At 50.1% G+C, this 18,948-nt stretch overlaps 1 protein-coding gene across 2 annotated transcripts in view; it reads right to left on the bottom strand.

Moving 5' to 3' along the window:
* PEX5 (peroxisomal biogenesis factor 5) overlaps nt 1–14,136 on the bottom strand; it is a 52,041-nt gene extending 37,905 nt beyond the window's left edge. For both annotated transcript variants that reach the window (XM_089652331.1, XM_089652332.1), the window contains exons 1-7: nt 14,014–14,136; nt 13,800–13,946; nt 12,436–12,471; nt 9,331–9,463; nt 7,268–7,381; nt 5,618–5,720; nt 3,190–3,280 (exon numbers count right to left, since the gene is read on the bottom strand). In XM_089652331.1, coding sequence (XP_089508457.1) covers nt 3,190–3,280; nt 5,618–5,720; nt 7,268–7,381; nt 9,331–9,463; nt 12,436–12,471; nt 13,800–13,937 — 615 coding nt within the window. In that variant the 5' untranslated portion in view covers nt 13,938–13,946; nt 14,014–14,136. The remainder of the gene's footprint in view (nt 1–3,189; nt 3,281–5,617; nt 5,721–7,267; nt 7,382–9,330; nt 9,464–12,435; nt 12,472–13,799; nt 13,947–14,013) is intronic.
* Between the last annotated feature and the right edge of the window lie 4,812 nt (nt 14,137–18,948).

The following is an 18,948-nucleotide window of genomic DNA, read 5'->3' as shown; positions in this document are numbered from 1 at the left end:
ATTGGTTAATGTGGCGTATATATTAGACCTTTCCCCCACTTTCCATCCTGAAGGATCCTATTGTGTGCTTGCAGCTGCAGGTGGGAAGGACAGGAGGAAAGCCGGCATTGTGGGGGCCCATGCAGCTGGGTGAATCAGATGTGCACAGGGTGGGTGATCGGCATTCAATTACTGGAACCGATCCCCTGTATGGCTCTTTATGCAGCAGCTGAAAGCCAGCGGGAGGGAGAGGAGAAGGATCCAGCTTTCAGATGCTGCAGAGAGCCAGACAGGGCATCAGTTCCAGTAATTACCCCCCACATCATATTCACCCAGCTGCCTGGGCCTCCCTGCTGGTACCCCCTGATCCACAGCCCTGCCTATATGCATACCTTCAGAAGCAAAAAAAAAAAAAAATTATATATATATATATATATATATATATATATATATATATATATATATATATATATATATATATAAATAAAATAAATGGTCAAGCCAGGGCTGCACCATGCAGTACCACTTCTCTGCCATAAGATGTCCTCAGTCCTCCAGGTTAAATGATGCCTGATATCACTCAACTGGCAGACTGAGTGCTGGGTGTCACTGGTGTCACTGCCCCGCCCACTAAGCTCCACATCCTTCACTCAGTGTGTAATGATACAAAGAGCGACACGGCGTCATCACATCACCCCCCAACTCTCTGCATTATACAAGACCAAAGGCAAAGATGACCCATCACATGACCTGCAGGGGTCGCCCGGTTTGTGTTTTAACGTGTATCTATAGCCATTGTTTTTTTATTATTTTAGTTTTGGATAGAGTAAGGAAAGGTTTGAACCACTGTACACATTTTATTGCTCTCTGTGCCTCCTTTGTGAAGATTCACCCATCCCTTATTGCCCTGATGGCCACTGGCAAGTGACGGGAAGAGGGGAGATCTTGTGATTAGAATAGAGGGGGGAGATCTTCCAATGGGGATACCTGCTCCAGTGACAACTGTCCCTCACTCAGGAACCAAAGCGAAATCACAGATGGACAGACAGGGGTTCCAACCTTTCCCTACTTCATCCAAAACAAAAAACAAGTTGTGGCTATAAATACACTTTAAAGCCCAATGTCCATGGGCCACACAGAGAGGTCAGGGTAGGCTAGAAAACCCACACCCTACCATCCTGAGTGAAAGAAAACCACACATTTAAGCAGGGCTCGACAAATGCCAGGCACAAGGTCGCCATGGCGACTAAAAATTGCATCTTGGCGCCTGGATTCAGACACTGCCTCTCATAGACCTCAGCACAAAGCCGCGTCCCGCAGACCTCAGCGCAAAGCCGCGTCCCGCAGACCTCAGCTAAAAGCAACATCTCGTAGACCTCGGCGCAAAGCCGCGTCCTCCAGACCTCAGCGCAAAGCAACATCTTGTACACCTCAGCGCAAAGCCGCGTCCCCCAGACCTCAGCGCAAAGCCGCGTCCCCCAGACCTCAGCGCAAAGCCGCGTCCCCCAGACCTCAGCGCAAAGCCGCGTCCCCCAGACCTCAGCGCAAAGCCGCGTCCCCCAGACCTCAGCGCAAAGCCGCGTCCCCCAGACCTCAGCGCAAAGCCGCGTCCCCCAGACCTCAGCGCAAAGCAACATCTTGTACACCTCAGCGCAAAGCCGCGTCCCGCAGACCTCAGCGCAAAGCCGCGTCCCGCAGACCTCAGCGCAAAGCCGCGTCCCGCAGACCTCAGCGCAAAGCCGCGTCCCGCAGACCTCAGCGCAAAGCCGCGTCCCGCAGACCTCAGCGCAAAGCCGCGTCCCGCAGACCTCAGCGCAAAGCCGCGTCCCGCAGACCTCAGCGCAAAGCCGCGTCCCGCAGACCTCAGCGCAAAGCCGCGTCCCGCAGACCTCAGCGCAAAGCCACGTCTCGTAGACCTCAGCGCAAAGTCACGTCTAATAGATTTCAATGAAAAGTCACAAACTCGCACAGGACCCTTTTTTTCCACAACGGCACTCAAAATGCAACGCATGAGGATCTCATCTGTGTGAACCACCTCAATAGGAACACAAACTATCTAGCCTGTCATGCGAATCTGCGAGTTTAAAAACACATCCAGAATCACATATATGTGTGAGAACCAGGGCATTCTGTGATTGCGGTGGATTTGCTATGTTCTCTGGGGCGCTCAGTGACACCGCGGTCTTCATGCTGGGACCAGCACAAAGACAGGTACGCAAATATGCAGCCCCACGGAACAAAGCCCAGTTCTGTGCGGCCGCATATTTGTGTGACGTCGGCATTAAGGGGTTAAACACACGTGCAGAAAAATAAAAACAAAATCAAAAAAGGTCCCAGCGCATGTGCATGGCTAAAAAAAAAAAAGAAAAATGGATGCGCATTCCGGAATGCGTGTGGAAATCAGTACAGGTCAGGGGTGGACTCACAACTCATGGGGCCCTCGGCAATAGGGTATCATGGGGCCCCGTGTCCTCGCCCACACCCAAAAAAAGCCTATGAAAAACCAATGAAAGGTACCAGGGGCATCCCATGGGGCCCCCTACTGACCCCGGGCCCTCAGGCAGTGTTCGAGTGCTCGAATGGTCAGTCCGTCCCTGGTACAGGTCCATGCATCTCACCACCTGTCATTGATTTAAACAGGCTGCCTGAACCGAACACCTGTGCCGCATGGGAGACGGCCTCTTTGTGGGGGTGTACGCCTGCGTGGGTACAAGGCCTTACACGCTGGGATTAGTAGGGCCCCCGCTGTACATCCAGGCCCCTCCACTGCAGGTTTCACAGTCCCGAGCACCAAGGTGATGTCTCCAACCCTCTCCTCCAGGCCATTCATAAAGCACACAGCCCCAGGCGTCATTTTTTGAATGGCCTGGAAGAGAGGGGCAGGGACTCACCCTCAGCGCTGGGGACTACAAGACCTACAGCCCTTAGACTTGAACGCCCAGAACTACATTGGGAGCTCTATCAAGCCCGGCAGTGAGCATCTTTGTAGGACGAAGAAAAAAAAAGCAGCATGGCGTGGGGTGGGCTTTTGGGGGCAAAGGAACATTTTAGCACTCTAACCCTCGAAAGGGGACTGTGCCCGGAGTTGGGCTTTAATACGAGGCACATACTGAACAGTTCTGTGGATCAGAACGCAGCGGGGGGCAGATAACACTGGAACAGATCAATATGAAGATGGAGAGGGTCATCCCAGCACAGCCCATCGTCTACCTGAGTGTTGGCCAGTTTGGGGTCGGTCACTTTGGACAGAAGAGATTTCGCCTCTCTCTGCAGGTCGTCCTCAGGTTGGTACTCCTGACACCTGCGCAGGAGGAAACAAATATATAGATGAGAGAGGAGGACACACACTTGCTTCGAAATGTGGCATTGGACACGATATTTTAACCACTTCCAGTCCCGACACTTCCCCCCCTTCCAGTCCCGACACTTTCCCCCCCCCCTTCCAGTCCCGACACTTCCCCCCCCCTTCCAGTCCCGACACTTCCCCCCCCCCCTTCCAGTCCCGACACTTCCCCCCCCCCCCCCCTTCCAGTCCGGACACTTTCCCCCCCCCCTTCCAGTCCCGACACTTGCCCCCCCCCCCCCCTTCCTGCCCAGGCCAATTTTCAGGTTTCAGCACTATCACACTTTGAATGACAATTGCGCGGTCATGCAACACTGTACCCGTATGCATTTTTTAGCATTTCTTGGAGACAGATAAAACTTTATTTTGGTGGTATTTATTCACCGCTGGGATTTTTATTTTTTTTGCTATGTAAATGAAAAGTCCAAAAATTTTGAAAAAAGTGTTTTTCTTATAAAATTTTGCAAATATAGTATTTCATCATAAATCTTGGCCAAAATGTATTCCGCTATCTTTTTAGTAAAAAAAACCAAATTAATTTATACCCAAAAATTATAATTTTAACATTTTTTTATATTATTTGGTTTTTTTTTTACATACTGTCACCCTAGCAGTACAGTGTCACCATGGTGACACTGTGCTACTTGTGGGGGGTGATGAATATTTTTTTTTTTACACTGATTGCTTTTACACCCATAAAGGCTGTAAAAGCAATCATTTCTCCTTCTCTCTGGCTGCATTCTTGCAGTCATTGAGAAATACTGTGTGAGCTGTGATTGGTCACAGCTTGTCACATGGTACAAGGCTGTTGTGAATAGCCCTGTACCATGTGATCTCTGTGATCATTTACAGATTTCACACGTAGTAAGCAATGATGTCACAAGTGACATCTTGTCTTCTACTATTCATATGATCACTGATTGGCCAATCAGTGATCACATGATCGGGACCTCGCACAAAGGTCCCGTCCGACGATCAGTGTTCCACTGTGTCCAGAGGAAACCGCATCGTGGTGCCGCGCGCTGCCAGGGAGCGCACACAGCTAGAAAATGCTGAGCGGGGAATCAGCAGAGCTGGGAATTACTACTGAGCGGGGAATCAGCAGAGCTGGGGGTCCTACTGAGCGGGGAATCAGCAGAGCTGGGGGTCCTACTGAGCGGGGAATCAGCAGAGCTGGGGGTCCTACTGAGCGGGGAATCAGCAGAGCTGGGGGTCCTACTGAGCGGGGAATCAGCAGAGCTGGGGGTCCTACTGAGCGGGGAATCAGCAGAGCTAGGGGTTAGTACTGAGTGGGGGATCAGCAGAGCTAGGGGTTAGTACTGAGTGGGGATTATCAGAGCTGGGGGTTACTACTGAGTGGGGGTGCAGCAGAGCTGGGGGTTACTGCTGAGTGCGGGTGCAGCAGAGCTGGGGGTTACTGCTGAGCGGGGAATCAGCAGAGCTGGGGATCCTACTGTGTGGGGGATCAGCAGAGCTATGGGTTAGTACCGAGTGGGGATTATCAGAGCTGGGGGTTACTACTGAGTGGGGGTGCAGCAGAGCTGGGGTTTACTACTGAACGGGGGATAGGCAGAGCTGGGGGTTACTACTGAGTGGGGAATCAGCAGAGCTGGGGATTAATACTGAGCAAGGAATCAGCAGAGCTGGGGGTCCTACTGAGCGGGGGATCACCATAGCGGGGGGTTACTACTGAGTGGAAAATTAACAGAGCTGAGGGTTACTACTGAGCGGGGAATCAGCAGAGCTGAGGGTTACTACAGAGTGGGGGTTCAGCTGAGCTGGAGGTTATTACTGAGGACCAAAATCGCAAGCTGGAACACAAAAGTGTGAACGCAGCCTAAAATGGAGCGTTTTATCATGTGAATGGTGTGAACGGACCCCTAAGCGAGATGAACCTTTCCGCCGTTAGAGCACACGTATGCGGCTTCTCAGCGCTGAGGCACATATATGCGCACCAGAATGTAAACAGAGCTGTATCAAGAGTGCAAGCCCCATGCACTCCCGGAACAGCAATGGAAAGCTCCCAATCAGGAGTTTTCCGATCATGTGACTGCTATGACAGCCAATCGCAGCGGTCACATGATCAGAAACCTCAACCCCGCCTCCCACCATCATTAATTTCTTAAAGGGCCGGGAGGTTAAGTTTCATCGTGGAAGGTTTTATAATCGTAAATGACCGTAACAACCAATCAGCTGGCTGCTTCTTTCCGCTGCAGGTCGAAGAATCAGAAGCCCAATCGGATTGGTTGTCACAGGCCACACACAAGCAGATACCCAGTACCTGCATAACCTCACCATTTCTCCGCCATGGTTCCCTCCGACTCCCCCAGCCAAAGCTTCTCCTCCGACTGCTGCAGGTACTCCTCCGCCCAACGGGAGGGCGATGACATGGGGTCTTCTTCAATAGAAGGAAAAAAAAATAAAATGAAATTTCAATCTGGATACAGAATTTGCACAAAAGCCGTCCGGCCACATTTTTTTTTTATTTTTTTTTTTTAATTAGAATTATATTTTTTATTATTATTATTATTTTGGATAGAGTCGGGAAGGGTTACAAGCTGTCTGTGTCCCCACTTGGGAAATTTCTAACTACTTCCTGCTCCCGTGAAAATGATGGGGACTGGTGTCACCAAGGCCTTGAAAAGCAGTAAAACAGCCAACTCGTCATTATGCTCAAATCTACAAAAAGAAAAATTAAAAAAAAAAAAAAAAAAAAAAAAAAAAAAAAAAGCTGTGGCTGGCCGTGACGGTTCTCATTTATCCTTTTATAAGTGACCGTCCTTTACCAATTCCCGCCCGGCCTATTGTCAAATGACGGCCTGGGCGGGACAGTCGTCGTTCCGGATGGACGTCATAGGACGTCCCCCCCAGAACGGGCCACGCTGCGGTGAGGTCTGTCACGTGAGAGCGTTCACTCATGCCATCCATTGTGTACTATTGTGTTGATGTCTGATTAGTCAACAGTGATCACATGGTACCGGTGTAGGGTTACCACCTCATCCCTTTGAAACCAAACACATGTGAATGACACGGGTTCTGTGGCTGATGAAGGTGGTAATTAAAACTCACTTGGTTCCTGATCTGCAACACATTTGCCTCAGAACCCGTGTCATTCACATGTGTTCGGTTTTAAAGGGATGAGGTGGCAACCCTATACCGGTACCATGTGATCACTGTGACTGATCACAGCAGATCACGTGACAATTGTACACAATGGATGGCGTTCATTCATGCCATCCATTGTGCACTATTGTGTTGATCTCTGTGATTGGTCACAGTGATCACATGGTACCGGTGTAGGGTTGCCACCTCATCCCTTTGAAACCGAACACATATGAAGGACACGGGTTCTCTGTCTGATGAAGGTGGTAATTAAAACTCACTTGGTTCCTGATCTGCAACACATTTGCCTCAGAACCCGTGTCATTCACATGTGTTCGGTTCCAAAGGGATTTGGTGGCAACCCTACACCGGTACCATGTGATCCCTGTGACCGATCACAGCAGATCACGTGACAATTGTACACAATGGATGCCACTGTTGTGTTCATCTCTGTGATTGGCCACAGTGGTCACATGGTACCGGTGTAGGGTTGCCACCAAAACCCTTTGAAACCGAACACAAAAAAAACGCACCAGAATGCACCTAAACGCACTGGAATGCGCATGTCCTTATTTACATTTACAAAAGAACCGGAAGGCATTGAAAATGCGTGTACAGAAACACGTCTGAAGGCATCCGGACTGCGTTTTTATGGTGTGAAGCAGTCCAGATTATTCTTCAGGCGCGCTCTAAGCTCTGCCATTCAGACAGGGTCATATGGAGATTCAATCAGAGAGAGAGAGGCTGAAGGCGAGGTGCGTGGGACATGTCTCCTAGGCTTCAGATAGCGATTGGGTACTGGTCAGCGGATGGTCAGCTCTAACAACAGGCACACCGACTTACCTGCTTGGTCAGTGAACTCTCGGGTCCAGTCCTCCTCTTCCACAGCCTCCGGCTCTTGTGCCAGAAACTCCTCGGTCCAGTTTTCAGACAAAGCCAGGTCTGCCACCCCGGGGGCTTCACACAGAGAAAGAAAACAAGATGGATCCGTTAGTCCGCAGACAACTACAGGTAGCCATACATGCTGCTGGTAAACCCTTCCATATACCTAGTGACTGGCCTCGGGTGATACACAGTGATGAAAAAAAACAATACTCCTACATATGTTGTACCTGTTTATCTGTAGCCCTCTAGCCAGCTCTGTAGACAGCCATTCAATGTCCAGAATTTTTACAGCTTGTTTCAGCTTTCAGAAAGCAGAGGGCAGGGAGCTATAGTTAAACACTGAAGTGCTCAGTGTGAACTGACTGGAGGGAAACGACAGACCCCTCTCCTTCATCCAGGAACAGAGCTGAGGCTGTCAATCACAAACTGTGTGCTGGAGCTCCCTCCCTGTCACCTTTTTTTCTCTTGGCGTCAAAGCTGTCACAAGTGATTCAGGCAGATAGAGGAAGGAGGCAGCTGACATAAATGACACTTAGAGCTCTGGATTGAGACAAGTACACACTATAGAGGGATGTGCTTTGTTCATATTTCATGTCTAAGGATTACAATCACTTTAAAGGCGCCTGTATGATCCTAGTTACTATGTGATGATCATAAGACTCATAATGTAAACAAAAGACTTCTTTACCAGCCTTGATGGAGCCAAATTCTTCATGTATCACACAAACTCCCTCCCAGACACTGCAGCTCACAGTGGGAGGGTTCCAGTAGTAAAGGCACAGCTGTCAATCAAGAAAGCAGTGGGTGGGGCCAACTGCTGACTGACAAGATACAAGCTTGTCAATCAGCAGGGGCAACACTCTCTGCAACATCACCTCCTACTGCAGTGCAAGAGGGCCCAGCCTACATGAGGGTGACAACCCTGCTCTGAATTCAGGAGCAGTACAGCATCGTTGTCACCCCATCACATGAAACTGCATTAGATGGACTTCACTGGCAGGATCAACAGGTATTTGTACTTGCACTTTTTAAAAAAAGGTACAAAACATGGGGACAGGAGTTGTAAAGAGGAGGAGGTGGTAGGAGGAGAGTGGCTGGATGGAAAAGATAACGCTCTAAAAAAAAAATAAAAACCACACACCGTTGTTGGAAGCTTTTTATGGCCGTATCTCTTACGTTCAAAAAAAATATGGTTATAAGTATAAATATAAGTATGAATCTAAAAATAAAAAAAAAAATAAAAAAATATATATATATATATATATATATATATATATATATATATATATATATATATATATATATATATATATATATATATATATATATATATATATACACACACACACACACACACACACACACACATATATATATACATACATACATACATACACACACACACACACACACACACACACACATATATATATACATACATACATACACACACACACACACACACATATACATACATACACGTATTATATACACAGACACATATTTATTGTTGAATTAAAAAAAATAGAAATAAAAAAAAATATATAAAATAAATTTTTTATATATTTCTGTTGTTGTCGACAACATTATAGAATATAAAATAAATACAAATATGAAAATTATATATATATATCATATTTGTATTCATTTTATATTATATAATGTTGTTGACAACAGAAATATAAAAAATTATATATACAAATATGAAAAAAATAAAAATAAAAAAAAATTATATATATATATATATATATATATATATATAATAAATTAAAATGTTTCTGCTGTTGTCAACATTATATAATATAAAATAAATTCAAATCTGAATGAATATATATATATATATATATATATATATATATATATATATATATATATATATAAGAAATAAAATTATAAATAAAAAGAAAAATCTATTGTACATAATTACGCTATTAATAATAACAATAATGATAATAATTAAATAAATGTAAATAAATAAAAAGTTGGCCCGTTGTTTCCTGTACAGTGTACAGCGCACTCACCTCGCAGGGGTTGGGGGCGGAAACTGCTTTGTTCAATCTGCTGCATCTCTGCCAGGAGACCGTCCATCTTGAAGGTGTGGGGGGCGCGGGTGTGCAGAGATGGCGCACGGGAGTGCAGGAACTCGGACACAAGCTGGGGACGCAAAAGACAAAAAAAAAAAAAAGGTGAGAACGGGTGGGGGGGGGGGGGGGGGTGGGGGGGTGGGGGTTGTCACAAAATACCAAACATACAAGTGTGAGGCTCACACACAGGCGTACACTACTCTGCATTCCAGTCTATGATACAACTCCGGATGCAGCGCACTGTATTCTATGGGCCTGTTCACACTGGGTTTAGTTGCGTAAACAAAAACTAAACCCAGTGGGATCACGACAATTCGTGTGACAATATCCGAAGGGACAAGCGCAACATTTTTTCTCGTATGACACCAGATTGTACGATTTTTGTTTAATCAGTACAGTAATCGTCCGAAAATCCATGACATCACTTTCCATATGAGACTTGCAGGTGAAAAAAAAAAAACGTTGATCATTCGTCCAATATTCTCCTCCTGTGTATGGGGCTTTATTATCAGAATATATGCAAGTAAAGAGCAGATCATTCAGAGAGATAGGGGGGCCGACAGGGAGATAGGGGAAAGATAGGGGGGCCGACAGAGAGATAGGGGGGCCGACAGAGAGATAGGGGGAAGATAGGGGGGCCGACAGAGAGATAGGGGGAAGATAGGGGGGCCGACAGAGAGATAGGGGGAAGATAGGGGGAAGATGGGGGGCCGACAGAGAGATAGGGGGAAGATAGGGGGCCGACAGAGAGATAGGGGGAAGATAGGGGGGCCGACAGAGAGATAGGGGGAAGATAGGGGGGCCGACAGAGAGATAGGGGGAAGATAGGGGGGCCGACAGAGAGATAGGGGGGCCGACAGAGAGATAGGGGGAAGATAGGGGGGCCGACAGAGAGATGGGGGAAGATAGGGGGGGCCGACAGAGAGATAGGGGGAAGATAGGGGGGGCCGACAGAGAGATAGGGGGAAGATAGGGGGGCCGACAGAGAGATAGGGGGAAGATAGGGGGGCCGACAGAGAGATAGGGGGAAGATAGGGGGGCCGACAGAGAGATAGGGGGAAGATAGGGGGGCCGACAGAGAGATAGGGGGGCCGACAGAGAGATAGGGGGAAGATAGGGGGGGCAGACAGAGAGATAGGGGGAAGATAGGGGGGGCCGACAGAGAGATGGGGGAAGATAGGGGGGGCCGACAGAGAGATAGGGGAAAGATAGGGGGGGCCGACAGAGAGATAGGGGGAAGATAGGGGGGCCGACAGAGAGATAGGGGGGCCAACAGAGAGACAGGGGGAAGATAGGGGGCCGACAGAGAGATAGGGGGAAGATAGGGGGCCGACAGAGAGATAGGGGGGCCGACAGAGAGATAGGGGGAAGATAGGGGGCCGACAGAGAGATAGGGGGGCCGACAGGGAGATAGGGGGAAGATAGGGGAGCCGACAGAGATAGGGGGAAGATAGGGGGGCCGACAGGGAGATAGGGGGGCCGACAGAGAGATAGGGGGAAGATAGGGGGGCCGACAGAGAGATAGGGGGAAGATAGGGGGGCCGACAGAGAGATAGGGGGAAGATAGGGGGGCCGACAGAGAGATAGGGGGAAGATAGGGGGGCCGACAGAGAGATAGGGGGGCCGACAGAGAGATAGGGGGGCCGACAGAGAGATAGGGGGGCCACAGCAGTAGAGGGAAGGGCAGGGGGCCCACAGAGGTAGAGGGAGGGGCCCACAGAGGTAGAGGGAGGGGCAGGGGGCCCAAAGAGGTAGAGGGAGGGGCAGGGGGCCCACAGGGGTAGAGGGAGGGGCCCACAGAGGTAGAGGGAGGGGCCCACAGAGGTAGAGGGAGGGGCTGGTGTTCCGTGCGTCCCGTTATGACAGCCGTGCTGCAAGTCCCTGAACTCCGAGGGGGAGATTTATTAAGCCTGGAGGGTGCAGAATCTGGGGCCGCTGTACATGGGAGCCAATCAGCTTCCAGCTTTTATTGCCAACGCTTCATTGAACAAGCTGAAGTCAGAAGCTGATTGGCTCCCAGGCACAGCTGCACCAGAATGCTCCAGTATTAGTAAATCTCCCCCATACAGACTGCATTCAGGGACCCACATGGAGGGATTTCCTCTCACTTCCTGTTTGGCTATGGAACAGGAAGTGAAATTTCCCCAACGGGGACACAAAAGGTAAATGAGGAATGGAGTGAAGGCGATGGATGTCAGAAGGAAACGCTGTGATGGATGCCCCCCCCCCCCCCCCCGGTCTATAACCTGCCTCCTGGGATGTGACGTTGTCACCTGATCAGCCCGGGGCAGCCGGATTGAACATCCGCCATGTCATGTGTATGGGTGGCTTCCAGCAAAGCTGCGGCTCGGGGACACCATGATCCGGTCACAGGGGATAGGGATGACTTTGTTTCTAGTTTTGGTCAGGGTGGAGAGGGATGAGACCCCCTGCCGGGTTTTATCTCTGTCTGTGTCCCCATTAGGAGGATTCCCCTCTCTGTGTCCTCTTTACTGTCATCACTGAAAGTGAAAAAAAAAGCCCAAGTTTTGGGTTGTCACCAGGAGAAATCTTCCAATGGGGACACTGGTTCAGAGATTTCCTGCCACTTCCTGTTTGGCTGTGTGTCAGGAAGTGAAGGGAAATCTCCCCAATAGGACACCAAGGGCAAAAATAAACCTGCCCGGGTTATAACTCCCCCCCCCCCCCCTGCTCTGCTGCTGATCCTGCCAGAAATCCAATGCTGATGTCACTTCCTGTGGATCAGAAATCTCAGACAACGATGTCGGCTTTCTCCGCTTTCTTCTGAGAACTACAAAGCAACCTCCCTCTTTGTAACAGAGGTGGGGGAAGGGGGAGGTGTCTGTAGTCCAAACCAGAAGAGAAGCCTAGGGTGACCACTGTGATCCTCCATCAATACAGTACGGCGAGTGTTGTCACTCGAGGACAGGAAGTGTGTTACTGGCAGGATCAGCAGGTGAAGGGAATCCTGCCCGGGGATGGTGGGGGGTCGTCCCTGGGGGTCCCCCCCCCCCCCCCTCGTGTACCGCAGACACTTCTCACCTCATCTTCTGTCGCTTCTCCCAGAGGCTTCGAGATCTACAAACCAAGAAGAAGATCCATGTGAGGGGATAGAAACACCACGTGTGATGGGGGAGGGGGATGTAGTACACAGGGCAGTGTGATGGGGGAGGGGGATGTAGTACACAGGGCAGTGCGATGGGGGAGGGGGATGTAGTACACAGGGCAGTGCGATGGGGGAGGGAGATGTACTACTGAGGGCAGTGCGATGGGGGAGGGGGATGTAGTACACAGGGCAGTGCGATGGGGGAGGGGGATGTAGTACACAGGGCAGTGCGATGGGGGAGGGGGATGTAGTACACAGGGCAGTGCGATGGGGGAGGGGATGTAGTACACAGGGCAGTGCGATGGGGGAGGGGGATGTAGTACACAGGGCAGTGTGATGGGGAGGGGGATGTAGTACACAGGGCAGTGCGATGAGGGAGGGGGTTGTAGTACAGAGGACAGTGCGATGGGGGGGGTTACAGTACAGAGAGCAGTGTGATGAGGAAGGGGGTTGTAGTACAGAAGACAGTAGGGGTAGTATGATGGGGGCAGAGGATATTTTAGTACAGAGGGGTGTATGATGGGGGAGGAGATTGTAGTTCAGGTAGGGGTAGTACGATGGGGAGGGGGATTGTAGTACAGGGAGGTCATATGGTGGATGGTGGGGCAGGGGATTGTAGTACATGGGTTAGTATGGTGGGGAGGGGATTGTAGTACGGGGTGTAGCATTAGACTGTAGTACGGGGGGGGGGGTATGTTGGAGAACAGCATTGTAGTACAGGAGGTAGGATGGTGGGGAGGGGATCGCAGTACGGGGGTGTAGTGTGGTGGGAATAGTAGTGGGGGGGATGGTGGTATGTTTGAGAAGGGTATTGTAGTATGGGGTAGGATGGTGGGGAGGGGATTGTAGTACAGGGTGTGGTGGGGATTGTATTACAAGGGAAGGTGGTATGTTGGTAAAAGGGATTGTAGTACGGGAGGTAGGATGGTGGGGAGGGGATTGTAGTAGGGGAGGGGATTGTAGTATGTTGGGGAAGGGGATTGTAGTACGGAAGGTAGGATGGTGGGTTGGGGACTGTAATAAGGAGTGTGTGTGGTGGATATTGTAGTACGAGGGGGGAAGGTGGTATGTTGGGGAAGGGGATTGTAGTATGGGGTTGTAGTGTGGTGGGGATTGTAGTACAGGGGACATGGTGGTATGTTGGGGAAGGGGATTGTAGTACAGGAGGTAGGATGGTGATGAGGGGATTGTAGTACGGGTGTGTAATGGGGAGGGGATTGTGGTACGGGAGGAGATGTTGGTATGTTGGGGAAGGGGATTATAGTACAGGAGGCAGGATGGTGGGGGGGTGGTTACTTACAGCTGTGGCCCCCGGGGGCCAGGCCACGTGCGGTAGCCCCTCCTCCCGGAGCCCCTTGTCCTGGGTGAAGTGTCCGGTGAGGGACATGAGCGGGTTGGCTCCTCCGCACTCCCCGTCCACCAATCCTCTCACGGCCATGGCTGCTCCCTGCAAGACGGACAGATATGAGGATCGGACAGCGCACAGCCCGCCCCCACACCGCCCGATCTCTCACCGATCTCCTCCTCCGTCCCCCCGATGTCTTCCCGGCCCGACTACAGTCAGAGTTCAGAGGGAGGAGCCACTCGGGACAGAGATCACCGGGAGGAAACAGCCTGCCAATCACCGCCAGGGGGAGGAGACACCGCACGCCAATCACCGCCAGGGGGAGGAGAGATTTCTGTCATCACCAGGAGAGGGGGGGAGTAACACTATCAATCACCTGGAAAGGGCGGGGATAGATTGCGAAGGGGCGGGAAGACTGGCTGCCAGTTAGCGGAAGGGGGAGGAGAGTGTAGTATGTCAGTCATCGGGAGGGGGCGGAGATAGATCTCGCCAATCACCCGGAAGGTGAGGAGAGCCTCTGCCAATCAGCAGGCGGCGGAATATAGACTGCCACCACCGGAGACCGAGCCTACTTCCTGTCCGTGTCACAGGGGAGGAGAGCCAACAGAGGGCGTGTCTGTGGGCGGGGATAGACATATTGATAAGGAGGGGAGGGAGAGACTGTCCAATCAGAGTGCCGGCCTCCGTGACATATAAAATATACAATTATTGAACCTTTGTAATCATTATCAGTAAATGTATCTTTATAAATACAAACCGTACGAGGACCCGGATGTGTTCTGCCAACAGCCTCTGTACAGCAGAGCACAGGCTGGGAGAGGGAGAAGTATGCTGGTGGGAGGAGAGACCACAGAGAGGAGCTCATTAGCCTGCGTCTTCCCCTTTCACTGTCCAATCACAGGCTGGGGGAGGGGCAATACCTGCAAGTAAAAATCAGGTCTTCCTCCAGGCAGGGCTGGGCTGTGTGGCAGAGGTGTGAAAATCTCAGGACTGGATGGACAGAACTACAAAGAAAGATGCTAGTGGAATGCGATGTGTTTTCTGCTACCCCCAGTAGAGGGCAGGAGAGATATCGGGGGTCTATCCCCCTATAAATGCACACTGGGGTCCCCTATGGATGAAAATGCTGATTGCACTCTTGGTGTCACGTATCACCGCGCCGCGCTCTGACATCACTCATCCCAGGCCTATCAGGGACAGGTATCTGCAAATTGAGGACCTGCAGGGGCTTTTAGAGCCCCACCTATGGGGCATCTAGGGTCATGATCAGGGGTAGTCTGACAACTCATGGGGCCCCGGGCAATAGGGGATCATGGGGCCCCTGTGTCCTTGCCCAAACTCAAAAAAGCCTATGAAAAAGGTACCAGGGGCATTTCATGGGGCCCCCTACTGACCCCGGGCCCTCGGGCAGTGCCTGAGTTTCCAAATGGTCAGTCCGCCCCTGCTCATGACATTTGTCCCCATTTCGGGAGCGGGGGGGGAGGGGGGGTGTGTTAGTCAATTTTCTCTTTTTTTTTGTCATGTTGGATGTCTGTTGGCTCAGCATAACCTCATCTTTCCTATTTTACCCCAAAAGAGGGAAATACATTACCCAAAAATTAACTTTAGTGGATTTTGTTTTTACAGATAAATTTGCACTTGAATAAATGTTACATTAATATTCCTGACCAGGGGTGGACTGACCATTTGGAAGCTTGGGCACTGCCCGAGGACTCGGGGTCAGTAGGGGGCCCCATGAGATGCCCCTGGTACCTTTTTCATAGGCTTTTTTGAGTTTGGGCAAGGACACAGGGGCCCCATGATCCCCTATTGCCCGGGGGCCCCATGAGGTGTCAGTCCACCCCTATGCCAAAGAAGTACCAAATTTTAGCACTGAGCCACGCCTATTTAGCGTATTTCGTGTATTTTCTCATGGAACAAACACGCCAAAATTGCCCTGCGTTTGGCATGCAATTAAGACTCCATGTCACCACAAGTGCATGGTGGGTTTTGTCGCATTTCTTAAAACGCGGGCAAAAAAGGTGCCATTCTGCTCATGTTTTCAGAACACGCAGGTGTGAAAGCAGCTTTTGAGACAATTAAAGCAGAACTCCGGGATACTTTGTCATTTTGTCTCATACTTCCCCCTAGAGACAATACAAATTCTGGCCAAGCCCACTTTTAAACCACACCCACAAATCACACCCTGCAACAACCTGACACCATGACCATAGGGACAATGCATCCCATAGCGTGCCATGGAAATTGTGGGAGTGGCTAGGTTGAAACAGTGGCAGGAGTGTGTAATGTATTGAGTGCAGGGGTCAGGAGTGTGCAATGTGTTTATTGCAGGGGTCAGGAGTGTGCAATGTATTGAGTGCAGGGGTCAGGAGTGTGCAATGTATTGAGTGTAGCCGGCAGGCGTGTGCAACGTGTTGAGTGCAGGGGACAGGAGTGTGTAACGTACAGAGTGCAGGGGTCAGGAGTGTGTAACGTACAGAGTGCAGGGGTCAGGAGTGTGTAACGTACAGAGTGCAGGGGACAGGAGTGTGTAACGTACAGAGTGCAGGGGACAGGAGTGTGTAATGTGTTGCGTTCAGGGGACAGGAGTGTGTAATGTACTGAGTGCAGGGGACAGGAGTGTGTAATGTATTGCGCTCAGGGGACAGGAGTGTGTAATGTATTGCGCTCAGGGGACAGGAGTGTGTAATGTATTGCGCTCAGGGGACAGGAGTGTGTAATGTGTTGAGTGCAGGGGACAGGAGTGTGTAATGTATTGCGCTCAGGGGACAGGAGTGTGTAATGTGTTGAGTGCAGGGGACAGGAGTGTGCAATGTGTTGAGTGCAGGGGACAGGAGTGTGCAATGTGTTGAGTGCAGGGGACAGGAGTGTGTAATGTATTGCGCTCAGGGGACAGGAGTGTGTAATGTACTGAGTGCAGGGGACAGGAGTGTGTAATGTGTTGCGTTCAGGGGACAGGAGTGTGTAATGTACTGAGTGCAGGGGACAGGAGTGTGTAATGTATTGCGCTCAGGGGACAGGAGTGTGTAATGTATTGCGCTCAGGGGACAGGAGTGTGTAATGTATTGCGCTCAGGGGACAGGAGTGTGTAATGTGTTGAGTGCAGGGGACAGGAGTGTGTAATGTATTGCGCTCAGGGGACAGGAGTGTGTAATGTGTTGAGTGCAGGGGACAGGAGTGTGCAATGTGTTGAGTGCAGGGGACAGGAGTGTGCAATGTGTTGAGTGCAGGGGACAGGAGTGTGCAATGTGTTGAGTGCAGGGGACAGGAGTGTGCAATGTGTTGAGTGCAGGGGACAGGAGTGTGCAATGTGTTGAGTGCAGGGGACAGGAGTGTGCAATGTGTTGAGTGCAGGGGACAGGAGTGTGCAATGTGTTGAGTGCAGGGGACAGGAGTGTGTAATGTGTTGAGTGCAGGGGACAGGAGTGTGCAATGTGTTGAGTGCAGGGGACAGGCGTGTGTAATGTGTTGCGTTCAGGGGACAGGCGTGTGTAATGTACGGAGTGCAGGGGACAGGAGTGTGTAATGTATTGCGCTCAGGGGACAGGAGTGTGTAATGTGTTGAGTGCAGGGGACAGGAGTGTGTAATGTACAGAGTGCAGGGGACAGGAGTGTGTAATGTATTGCGCTCAGGGGACAGGAGTGTGTAATGTATGGAGTGCAGGGGACAGGAGTGTGTAATGTGTTGAATGTTGGGGTTGGAGTGTAAAACTCACAGCATGCAGAGGACAGGAACATGTGTGTAACCTACACACCATTTTACAGATGGGTGCATGCACCCCGTGGGATTCCAAGCGTGTGCAGATATGCCGCAGCTCCTCAAGACCCTGCAGAGACCTCCAGCACATCTGCGCACACGCAGGGGTTTCCCGTGACTGCATGCAGATACATACGGCGGGTATTCATTTTCTAGATACCAGAGTTGTGTAGGGGAAACCCAGTGAATGTGCAGATGTGCTGCAGGTCTCTTCAGGGTCCCAACAACCTGCACCACACCACATGCAAGATACTCAAAGATGGCGCAGCAGAGAGGGTGCAGGGCAAAAATATCAGGATACTGGAGTTCCCCCCTCAAGCATCCGCCCTGAACATTTCTGCAGCAGTTCTATGAATACATGTATATAAAAAAATAAAAAGCCCACTGAGGCTTGTGAAACATTTCCATCCGCCGTGCCAGCATTTCAGTGTTCATGCACGCCGGGGTGTGGATTAAACAAATGGGGATTATCAAAGATAAGGATTATTGTAATAAATGTGCTTCTCTGGAAAATATTTTCTATAATACAGATTTAAAGGATAGCGATCGAGAGAAATATTCTGGTGACTGTATGGGATTAAAATATTTGTCTTTCTTCTTGTCCATAGAGGGACACAGGAATCCAAATACTGTAGTGTTGGGTTATACTGCCATCTATGGGAGGATAAGACACTAGCAAACACAAAAAATGTGTAGGTCAGCCACAGGATAACCCTGCCCATACCCAGCATGCCTCCGATGTTAGTGTACATGGAGGATGGACGTCGGTTCTCCAGCTCTGATGAGAATATAACTGCAACTTGCTCGCCTTTTCCTCCTTGGATCCTTCTATTGACTTCCTTCAAGATTTCCTCATGCTGTGACAGTGCGAGGAAAGTGCAGGCAATAACCGGAAACAGAATTTAACGGTGATCTGTGCGTCATTGGACACGACCGATCACGTGGTAAAAGGCCACTGTGATTGGCCTTTACCACATCATGTGGTTAGCTGTGTCCATAGGACACAGCAATCATGGAGATTGCCTGGGGCGTGCGGGAGGACGTCATAGGACACCCTCCCAGGACTGGAAACCGCACTGTAGCCGTCCTTCAGTTATAGCACAGTTGGCAAGTGGTTAAAGCAAAACTTTAGGTATATTATTCGCATAGTTTTGCATCTCTCATACTCAGAAGCTGCAAATCACTGGAGCAGTCGGAGCTACTACAGTGATACAGTGGATATAAAAAAGTCTTCACACCCCTGTTAAAATGTCAGGTTTCTGAGATGTAAAAAACAAGACAAAGATAACTAATTTCAGAACTTTTTCCACCTTTAACTACCTGCCGACCGCAGATAGCCGAATGACG

Source organism: Staurois parvus, unplaced genomic scaffold (genome assembly GCF_062004578.1).
Source record: "Staurois parvus isolate SC_StPar_1 unplaced genomic scaffold, SC_StPar_1.0 ptg000681l, whole genome shotgun sequence".
NCBI lineage: Eukaryota > Metazoa > Chordata > Amphibia > Anura > Ranidae > Staurois > Staurois parvus.
This window is presented reverse-complemented; position numbering and strand designations above follow the sequence as displayed.